This window comes from Microtus ochrogaster, linkage group LG5 (assembly GCF_000317375.1).
Source record: "Microtus ochrogaster isolate Prairie Vole_2 linkage group LG5, MicOch1.0, whole genome shotgun sequence".
In the NCBI taxonomy this organism is placed as follows: domain Eukaryota; kingdom Metazoa; phylum Chordata; class Mammalia; order Rodentia; family Cricetidae; genus Microtus; species Microtus ochrogaster.
Window position 1 is genome coordinate 66,035,474 of NC_022031.1, and position 11,871 is coordinate 66,047,344.

General features: G+C 37.7%; 1 protein-coding gene across 1 annotated transcript in view; it reads left to right on the top strand.

The window, feature by feature from the left end:
- The window catches only part of Cngb3 (cyclic nucleotide gated channel beta 3), a 135,943-nt gene that overhangs the window by 11,245 nt on the left and 112,827 nt on the right, over positions 1 to 11,871 (top strand). Inside the window, exon 3 of the mRNA XM_005362342.2 lies at positions 6,417 to 6,529. Coding sequence (XP_005362399.1) covers positions 6,417 to 6,529 — 113 coding nt within the window. The remainder of the gene's footprint in view (positions 1 to 6,416; positions 6,530 to 11,871) is intronic.

Consider the following 11,871-nt stretch of genomic DNA (forward strand, 5'->3'; position numbering starts at 1 on the left):
CTTCCTCCCAGCGTCTGCTCCTCCCACCTATGTTCTAACCTATCAGGTCAAGCAGCTTCTTTATTTAATCAACCAATGACCTTCCTCCATCACCACATTACTTTCTATAGCCTGGTGTCTAACTTCCTCCTGAATGCCTCCAGCTGAGGAGGAATACTGACTCCCAAAGCAATATGCTATGCTCTCAGAATAGGTTCTAGAATGCTGTGAAATTCCATAGAATGATCCATATTGTAACTCCTTAAGAACTGAATCTGTATTTTTCTCTTTGTAAAAAAACTAAATGAATTTGCAATGACTCCTAGAACATTCATATGTAAGAAGGATTCACAGTCCACATTGGGGGGCACATGTGTGTACTGCACTCGTGTATGTGTGTGTGTGTGTGTGTGTGTGTGTGAAGTTGTGGTCACTGGTCCAGCCCCACAGTACTCTGGGTCTGTGAGTACAGACACAAACTTCATGCCTAACTCTCAGCTAAATGCTGGAGATCTCAGCTCAGGTCCTTACACTTGGGCCCCAGGCACTTTACCCACTAAGTTACCTCAGATTTTAACTAAGTTGCTTTAAACATTCCTTAAGACGGCTGATTTTCAGAATTCTTACTGAAAACCCTTTGAGTTTTCAAGATTACCTCCTCTAGATTTTGTATTTTGCTTGTACATTTATGAATATCAGACCTGGCTCTTTTCTCTTCTTGAGAACAATATTTTAGAATAAAGTACCATGTTGTCATGTTTGTCATCTTCTTTCCTCTCATGTGACAAGTTGTAGCTATATAACATAATTTTAAGCATAGTCAAAGTGAGAAATTATTCTAAGAATGTGATACGGTTGAGCATCTTCAACGAATTTAATACATAGTGAGTAAAACAGTCATGGGTGCCATGAGATTATGCCACTTCTTAAAACAATATTTATTTAAAATTAAGTATGCAATTTCTAAAACTATATTTATCATTATAGTAATTCCAAATTTCCAAAATAAATATGCATGTAATAAAAATTTCAAAACTTCAGCAAAAATAAACATGACATCAGCCAACACTACCTGCTACCAAGCTCCATGGAGTCTAAGGGTGTTGTGGCTGTGGAAAAAAGGTCAGCAGAGCCTTCAGTAGCTCTGAAACAACAACAACAAAGGAAGTCTTTTGGGAAGATGCTTTTAAAAAGTAAACTCATGAAACTGGAAAGAAAAAAATGGCAGAACAGAATCACACAAGAGAGAATGAAGAATCTGTACCTGCATCTCTGCCAGCAGGTAGGATGACAGGAAGTTATCAGATCCTGAAATGGATGCTAAGAACAAAACTTAAGTCTTCTGCAAGAGCAGCAAGCATTCTTAACTTCTAAAGAATCTCTCCAGACCCTATCTTAGTTTCTCAATGAAAGATTTGTCTTTGAAACAGAATCCACAATGTACTTGGTATCCAACAATTCAACCAAGGAAAACCATCCCTTATAATAAACTTTCCAACAATGAAAGCATTTAAAATTTTCTGTTTTCATATGCATCCAAAGAAAAACAAACAGTTGAGTACTTTTCTCACTGAAATCTTATTCCAAAATAGATTTTTCCCTTGGATCCTTTCTCTTCTAACGTTTAGTTAGCGCTACTGAAAAAAAAATGCAGAAAGTTAATGTGTTTCACATCATTTATTTCCTGACTTGAAAAAACAGACAGATGTTTCACATCTGCTCAGATCTTCATGATACATTGCTGCATCAGGCCCAGGCAAACTGGAAGTATATTACACAAGCAAAGGGTGACATGCTGCCAGTCTGTGTGGAAGGCAAACTCAACAGCACTGATTTTTAAGCATTCGGTAAAGGCAACCATGTCATATCAATTTGATTCTGCATTTCAGTATATACTATGGACATACACCCTGGGTCAGATTTTGAACAATTGCACTGATGAGATCTGGCAATAGCAATGTCATGTCCCATAACAGGAAGACTTACCCTATCCATATGACCCTGTTGTCCACGTGTGAAGCTGAGGACCAGCTCACTGTGTAGCTGACAAACTTCCCCTAGATTTTGAGAGCAAGATTCGTCTTATATCTTATATTTCTCTTTCATGAGGATGATAAGAACACTCTGACCATCTGTTGCCACATGGAACTCACTGTGTGGATGAAAAGACACCCTCACTGAACCACAGTTGATGAGTATCCTTTTGTGTTAATCCTCTTGTTTTATTTTATTTAAGTTGTTCTACTTTGAATTCAAGAACAGGCAATACTGGCTTCTCATCTTCATTAAAAAAACTATTAAGTACTTGTTTCATAATTATTGGTATATCCATGCATTGAAATGTGTTTTAATTAATTCCTAAGTCTCTTAGAATTTTTATAGAATCTGTGTCTCTTTAGAAGGGGATGGTAAGGGCCCTGGAAGATATGCCAAGGTGCTAAGATCTGCTTGGTAGTAATTCAAAATGTGCTGCTGAATAAGATCTTGGTGAAAGAAAAGACCACAGTGAAGATGTACATGTGCTATAAATGTACGTGGTACAGTAGATACATATATGGCTATGCAATCATGAGTTAGTAGCGACAGAGATGATCTCATGGTTAAGAATGTTTACTACTCTTTCAAAGGGTGTAAGTTCAATTCCCAAAACATATGTCAGACTCACAACCACCTATAACTCTAGCTCTGAGAGATCCAAAGTCCTCTTCTGTCTCCATAGGAACCTTCACACTTGTGGCGTAGTCTCACAAAGACACACATACATACACATAATAAAAATAAACCCTTAATTAGAAAAGAAGTAGTAACAGTCACACTGCTTTCTGCCTGGTCTAAATATTCACAACTTTTTAAAGTCATATTTCACAGTCTATTTTAAACACATTTCTCTTTCAAAAGAGGTGTTCCCACAACCACAAAGATATGAGAACTCAGTGATCTATAACCACTATTTCATTCAGACAAGCATGAGAAGCACATGATGTCTAGGTCTTCTCTTCTCTCTCTCTCTCTCTCTCTCTCTCTCTCTCTCTCTCTCTCTCTCGTGTGTGTGTATGCGTGTGTTTGATTTCTGGTCCATAAATGTACTAGACATCCACAGATGGAGGCTAAGAACTCTACTTTGAAAGATACAGTAATTATCTCAGTGTGTATGGATATGAGAAAAGATAGTCTGCACATTTTAGACAACAAGAGTAATACAGCATGATGTTGGAGATATGAGGAAAAAGTAATTCTTTTGTTGTATAAAGAAGAATGGTAAAGCCTTGACACAAACAAATAGGGAGCACAGATACCTCTCCCGCATTTCATCAAACACCATTCCTTACCACGGAAAGTGTTCTTTCACTCTGAAAGCTATTGGCTACTGATGGACTAATTAATATTCCATACATAAGTGCCAGGGCAGAGAACATGCTGCACTGCACTTTGGGGGGAAGAATTCAAACACATTTCAATGTTTCTTCTAGAAGATAGTTCTAACACAGACCTTAATGTTGTAATTACACTAGTGCTCCTTAGCACTCAAAATAGTGTAAACACTTGGAAGAGTCCATTTAAACATAATGAGAATATATTTAGTAGTGTGCTTTCTATCTTGTAAAAAAAAAAAGTACTATAAATCCAGGATAAAAGTAGTCCCCTGGGAAAGTGAGGAGCTCAAGCTTCCTTAGTCACAAACTTTTTAGAAACAGTAAGCAGTGACTCATTTTTTATTCCTGAATAAAATATTTCTGAGGGCTTGTTGCACTGAAAGATTTTAAGGACTCTAAAAATTTTATGTTAAAGGTTTTATATAATGAAAACTTTTACAGTGTGATCATTCCTGATTTATTAATTTTATACCTCTAAATGTCTAATTTTAGGTTGCTTTATGCTTTTTTGTTTTACCTTTTATTGAAAATAGGTCCTTTCCTGCTCTACTATATCCTGATTACAGTTTCTTCTACCTCTACTCCTCCCAGTTCTTACCCACATCTACTCCAAACATGATCTATTCCCAAGAGCAGGTTCTAAGACATAAAAAAAATCACAACATAAAATATGATTAAGATAAAACAAAAGCTGTCACATCAAAGTTGGACAAGGCAAACCAGCAAAAGGAAAAAAATCCCAGGATACGGTGTGAGAATCAGAGACCCACACATTCACACACTCAGGAATCCCATAAAAATGCTAACTGAAAGCTGTAATATATACAGAGAGGACCTGGTAAAGACATGTGTTTACTGCTTCCGTTTCTGTGAGTGGGTGTGAGCTTTGTTCGTGCTGATTAGAGGTCCTTATTTTCTTGGTGTCATTTATCCTCTCTGGGTCTTGTACTTTGCCTCATCTTCCAAAAGATTACCTGAGCTCTGAGGGGAGGAGAATCTGATGGAGACACCCCATTTATTCCAAGATCTCTCCTCTCTCTCTCTCTCTCTCTCTCTTTCTCTCTCTCTCTCTCTCTCCCTCTCCCTCTCTCTCTCTCCCTCTGCCTCTCCCTCTCCCTCTCCCCATCTCCCCCCCCCTTCTCTCTTGTCTGGCTATGGGTGTCTGTATTTGTTGCCATCTGTTGTAGAAGGAAACTTCTCTGATGATGACTGAATAAGGTACTAATCAATTAGTATAGCAGACTATCATTTATCACTACTTTTTAAGAGCAGTAGTATTTGGTTTTACCTTAGATCTATTGACCCTGGTTCTTGGTCACCCAAACAGTGTTGAGTATGGATTCTATCTCATGGAGTGGGCCTTAAGTCAAATCAGATGTTGGTTGGTTACTCCTATAATCTTTCTTGCCACCATTACCCTAGTATAACCTGCAGGGATGAAGCCTCTGTAGACCAAAAGGTCTGTGCCTAGGTTGGTGTTTACATTTCCCTTTTGGTAGCCTGCAGAGTGCCTTCCTGTACCAAAGACTCTATGATATAGGGGTAAACGTTCTATTCAAGGACCAGCTCTGTCTCTATATGTTCAATGGCTTGTGTGGGTGTTGTATTCAGCAATGGAGCCATGTTATTGGTTGGTGGAGAGCAACCTATTGTCTTGACAATAGTATGAGTTTGCTTTGGATTTCCAAAGGACAACTTTGGTCAAGAACTCAGTTGGCTATAACCTAGTCCTGGTGCTAGAAGCTTTGTTTGGTGACAAGAGATGACCAGCTGGGACTCCATTTCCCCCATTATTTGTACAGTTCATTTGGATTACTTTCCTAATTTTAGTAAGATTCCACTGCACTGGGTTTCCATACACCACTCAAATGCCCCTCAGTTATAACTGTCCCCCACAATACTTCCCTGTTGCAGGATAATCTTTTAGTATACTATGGAGATGTATCTTTGCCAAGGCACCTTCTGATTGGTTTAATAAAGAGCTGAATGGACAATACCTAGGCAGAGAGAATAGGTGGGACTTCTTTGGAGAAAAAGGACTCTTGGATGAATTTAGGCACACAGGAGATGCCAGAAAGGCATGGAAGGAAGCATATATACATTATGGAGGAAAGGTAATGAACCATGTGGCAGAATGTAGACTAATAAAAACAGGTTGATTTAAGTTATAAGAGTTAACAAATCTAAGCTGAAGACCAAGATTTCATAATTAATAATAGATCTCCAAATCATTGTTTGGGAGCTGGCAGGTCAAAAAATGTCTGCCAGCGAGTTCCTCAGCCCTATCTTCCTTCCCCCTTGCCACCTGATCCACTGCAGTACAATAACATTGATGATTGGGTCTTGTTTACAATTTCCCAAATATAGCACATTTGCTTAAAATAAATTAGACACTGTGGATAATGAATAACTACTCAAATGTGTTTTCATTATTTTTATCTTTTATAATTTCTTTTAATATTCAACTATTTACTTTCTTTAAATCTTTAAAATCCCTATAATTCAAGTATTTACCAATGAGTTGAACGTTCTTTGGTAAAATAGTTTTGAAAAACTATTTCTGGAATTTAAATTAGATCTATTATATACTAGTTGATGTTATTTCTATAGAAAGAATTCCAAAACTACAGATAAACAAATCAAATTTAGAAATTTAATTTCATAAAAATTAGAGTGTGAATTCTAAACTATGCCAAGGACATAAAATGTCTGCACTTTTCACTTTAATGAATTTATCACGTGTTAATTTTAGTCATGAATCATGAGTGCTTTAACAGAACCAACAGTGCCTTTTGGGTTTTGAGAGCTCATTTTCTACTCTTACGACTACAAGGCATATATCATTTGAAACTTTTATCATGTAATGAACAAATTTTCATTGTACTTTTCATTGGCCTGACAGTATCTTCAGGCTAGCCCTCCTGTGAGAAGAGTCCTCCTGAAATTTTTTTCTGGAAGAGAATCCACATCACTGTAGATTATGTTGCCATATAAAACTGTGTCAAGAGTGGTGTGTGTTCTTCTATTTAATGTAATTTCTTTGCCATAGGCAACATCACTGAGGAACATTCCCTCACAGATTTTACCACAAATCCTGATTCTGAGTGTCCAGCAGAACCGACTGGAGCAATGTCGGAGATGGAACAAACCAGGACTAGGAAAGAAAGGCCGGAAAGGTAAGAACCTCATGAAGCACCTAGCACGGATTGGAGATGTTGTTCAGACAGCCAGGAAAAGGCTGGGTTTCTATTCCCTGTTTCAGTTAAGCCAAAGGTTAAGCGAACTACACTAGAATCTTTGCCAGGAAACTGGATAAGAAATGAACAGTTAACTCCATCCAGCAGTTCATCTTGCCTTGCTGACCATCCATGACTCCTAACCAACGCTTAGGCGTCATTTGGCTGTATCCCAAACTCCACCCGCACAAACTCTGTAGCCACATGTGTGGCTCATTTTACCATCGTGGAAACAGCTGGCATATTTATTAGACATGTAGGTTTTAAAAATATTTCCCAAGTGCATGAAGAAATCACTATTTTGATTCTGTAAACATTTTAATATTCCAGAAGACTGATTATGATTTTCTTTGCTAGAGAAAGAACAACATGACAACCAAAGACAATTATGAAACGGGTGATCTGTCTGACAATGAAGGAATAGTTTTATAAATACTGTGTATAAAATGACTTGAAATGTCACAAAGAGATGTCAGTTTACATGTGAATCTATGAGTTCACACACACGAGGGGGAATTCAAAGAAAACAAGCTAGGGGAGCTGTCTTTTTGCTACTTGGCATGGTGTTATGTGCCTGCTGAGTCAATCTGAATTGCTTACCTACAGTTAAGGTAATTGCAATGGGTGTATGGAACATTAAAAACGTAAACTTCTTTTGTAACAGGCAAGAAGAATTGTCATTTAAAGGGCAGTTAAAATAATCTATCCTCCCAACCCATCTCATTCCACTCACTACTTTTCTTCTGTGTTCGTTGTCCCTGGACTTTGTTAAACCATCTACTTGGAAATCTTTATGATTATCTAGGAGCCAGGGTCCTGCTGACTAAACAGTGTATGTTAGAGAACGCATTGTCAGTGAACACAAACTTGACTATACGTGAAGATAAACACGAGTATTTTCTCATACACAAAACAATATTTGACAATAAGTAAAATCTAAATAACATTTATGCAGGGAAAAGATGCTAAATTCCGAGTTAAGAGATAGATTTAACAACAGAATATACAAGTGTTTATATTAGTTATATAATTGTTGATGTTTACAGGAGACTTTTCATTGCTATTAGTGGGTCTCTATTATCTTCACCCGGCAGAAAAGCAACCAGGGCACAGAAAGGTTAATTAGTTTCCTATAGTAACAGGGTCAGCTTAGATAAAATTACATTGCAGAAGTCTGAATTCCTGAGTGGTACTTTTTCTTCCTTCCCAACAACACAATCTTCTTTAATCAGCAGCTTAACCTCTGAACTAACTTTCCTTTTCAGCATTTATTTTGACATATTTAAGCTTCTGCAATAAGCTGTGGTAACAGCTTCTCAGATGGCTGAAGTGGAATCCACTATTTCCTCTGCTTGTACAACTGTCTCCTGCTCTGTTAACCCTAACAAATCCCTCAGGTATCAACACATCCTTGCTTCTTTGGAAGGCTTTCCCTGACCTTCCTAATTAGGTCATACTCATCTCTAAATCTAGGCTGGGTTCCAAAAATCCAGTACAAGTAGTAGGGATAAATCCTAGTCTCACTGCCAGTGGCCCCACAGTCTGCTCGAGCCATACAACTGTCACCCACATTCAACGGGCCTAGTTTGGTCCTATGCTGGTTCCTTTTCTGTCAGGCTGGAGTTGGTGAGCTCCCATCAGCTCATGTGAGCTGTTTCAGTGGGTGTCCCCATCATGGTCTTGACCTCTTTGCTTGTATTCTCACTTCTCCTTCTCTTCAACTGGACTTTGGGAGCTCAGCCCAGTGATCCACTGTGGATGAATCTCTGTGTCTGCTTCCATCAGTTGCCGGAAGAAGGTTCTATGGTGACATTAAGATACTCATCAATCTGACTACAGGGCAAGGTCAGATGGAGCACCCTCTCCAATATTGCTTAGGGTCTTAGCTGGGGTCATTTTTGTAGATTCCTGGGAATTTCGCTAGTGCCAAGATTCGTGCTAGGCCCACAATGGCTCCTTCAATCAAGATATCTCTTTCCTTGTTCTCCATCTCTGGCCTTCCTCCATCTCCAGTATCAAGTTCTCCTCCCCTTCCCCTTCTTCTCTCCTCCTCCCCTTCCTCCCTCCCTTGTCCCTTCACCCTCATGCTACCAATTTTCTCAAGAGATCTTGTCAATTTCCTCTTCCCAGGGAGATCTATATATGTTTCTCGTAGGGTTCACCTTGTTACTTAGCTTCACTGGGGTCATGGACTATAGGCTCATTATCCTTTGCTTTACAGTTAGTGAGTACATACCATTCTCATCTTTCTAGGTCTGGGTTATCTCACTCACGATCGTTTTTCTATCTATTTGCATGCAAATTTCAAGATGTCATTGTTTTTTTTTTCCTCTGAGTAGTAGTACTCCATTGTGTAAACGTAAAATGATAAAAGTTTCTTTATCCATTCTTCGTTTCAGGGACATCTAGGTTGTTTCCAGGTTCTGGCTATTACAAATAATGCTGCTATGAACATAGTTAAACAAATGCCCTGGTGCTGTGATTGAGCATCCTTTGCATATATGCCCAGGAGTGGTATTGCTGGGTCTTGAGTGGGTTGATTTCCAAGTTTCTGAGAAACCTCTATACTGGTTTCCAAAGTGGTTATACAAGTTTGCATTCCCACCAGCAATGAAGAGGTGTTCTCCCTGCTATACAACCTTTCCAGCATAAGCTGTCATTGGTGTTTTTTATCTTAACCATTCAGACTAGTGTAAGATAGTATCTCAGAGTTGTTTTGATTTGCAGTTTCCTGATGGCTCAGGATGTTAAATATTTCCTTAAGTGTCTTTCAACCATTCAAGGTTCTTCCATTGAAAATTCTCTGTTTAGATCTGTACCCCATTTTTAATTAAATTATTTGGTATTTTGGTGTCTAATTTCTTTAGTTCTTTATATATTTTAGAGATCAGTCCTCTGACTGATGTGGGGTTGGTGAAGATCTTTTCCCATTTAGTATTCTGCCTTTTTGTCATATTGACTGTATTCTTTGCTTTACAGAAGCTTCTCAGTTGCAGGAAGTACCATTTATTAATTGTTTTTCTCAGTGTCTGTGCTACTGGTGTTATATTTAGGAAGTAGTCTCCTGTGTCCATGCATTGAAAGCTACTTCTCACTTTCTGTTCTGTCAGGTTTAGTATGGTCAAATTTATATTGAGATCTTTGATCCATTTGGACTTGAGTTTTATGCATGGTGAAAGATATGGATCTATTTGCATTATACTAGATGTTGACATCCAGTTATGCCAGCACAATTTGTTAAAGATGCTTTCTTTTTTCCATTATATAATCTTAGCTTCATTATCAAAAATCAGGAATTCATTAGTGTTTGTATTAATATCTGTGTCTTTGATTTAATTTCATTGATCAACTTGTCTTTATAGTCAGCAACCAGATACACAGGAAAGCAACCATGAAGCTCTAAGTCAAGGGAGAACCAGGAAAGTTCTGGTCTAAACGCAGCAAACACAAGACTCAAAGTAGTCAGTTTTCAATTTGTTATGTGAAGACAGAAAAAGAGAAATATTGAAGCTCAAAAAGTTGGGCTCTGGAGACCTTCTGCTGGCTCTGTGACCCACTGGCATTGAGAAAGGCAATCTTCTTTGCTTGCTTTTATAATGCACTTGTACTTTCCATCTAAAACACACCAATAATGTGTTGTATCAAGGTACCATGGCCCTATCAAGTTGATATATGATGTGAATTATCTCACTGTTTCCATTCCATTATACACATACAGAAATTGAAGCTATGCAGATGCTGATTTTATAGTTCTAACATAAGGATCTCCTCACCACTTCACATTCTTCTTGTCTTGCTAAACTCATGCTTACTCAAAACCCTTGAACATAAATTCACATTCATCTGAATACAGAGACTAATGATCTTCATTCTGTCATAGAGTGACCTGAAAAGTTAACTACTCAAAATATTAAGCACTCAGTTAACAAAATAATCCTTAATGCCTTGACCTCAAATATTGTCTTATACAAATAAAAAAAGTGAGTATGAATTTAAGTGCAATATGACTACTTTGTTATTTATTTAAAAACAAAATGAAGTGAAAATGTTTATTATATAGATTTGAATTTCATAAAACAAAACATGTCTGTAATATTTTTAACTTGTCATACACATGACTCTAAAGGCAGCCTAAAACTATTTTCTTACACAAAGTAATAACACTTATCTTAAATATGTGTCAGCCAAGGGGGAGATATTTTAAAGATATCTCAGTACTGCATGTCCACATTTCTGAGTGGAATCCATTTATATTAAAGTAACTTTCAGATCTCTCTCATTTTTTTATCCTTTGACAACATTTTCTGAATTGTTCATCTGAGAAAAGAAATTCTCTGTAAATCTCCCTTCAAAAAAAAAATCAACCAATTTGTTATCCTGTCAGAAAATCATTTAGCTTCCGAAAGACACAGGGTTCACCCTAGGAAGACCCATTTATGCCATTTGTCCATTACTAAGAAAATAAAGGTCTGTTTCTGGCACTCTACCTCAGCACATCCTTATTTCTTAATATAAAAAAAGATACAGTTTGATGGACACTAATGAATACCAAGAAAAAAGATGTGTTTTGCCTGGAAATGTCAAATAGCTACATCTGAAAGAGGAGCCAGAGCTGAGTGGCTGAGAGGTTAAGTGGTTAAATGACAAACAAGTGAGTAAAAGACTCAGCGCCCGGACGGGGTGGGGGAGCTGCGAGACTGACTTTTGCGGCAGAGGATGCCCGGGTTGCTGAGACAGAAGGTTATTTCTATGAATAGCCTGCTCTGTTCATAACAGCAATCAGTCTCTATTTGGGTGGCTTTAAACTAGGCAATCATTTCACAGCAGGAACAATGAGAGGAGAGCAGAATTCAGAATCTCATCAGCACTCATAAACACGGATGTTTATTGTTGTGTAACTAGCAAAAGCAACAATGGCTGCAGGAAAAGATGCTTTAAAACCCATATGTGACTTCACAGCTGAAATAGGAAAGGGATGTCAGCTATCAAGTTTACAAAAATAAAATGAAACTCATACTGCAATGATTTGAAGCTTTTGAATTTTCAAAAAATAAATAAACAAACAAACAAACATAGGGAAAACATCCATGCCATTGCTAGTTTTGTATAAAGTATTGTGAAAATGATGTTATCACTTATAATCCTAAATTAAAACTTACCTCTAAACATGGGATGTACTCACTCATATTTGGTTTCTAGCCATAAACAAAGGACATTGAGCCTATAATCAGTGGTCCTAGAGAAGCTAAATAAGGAGAACCCAAAGAAAAACATATAGGCAT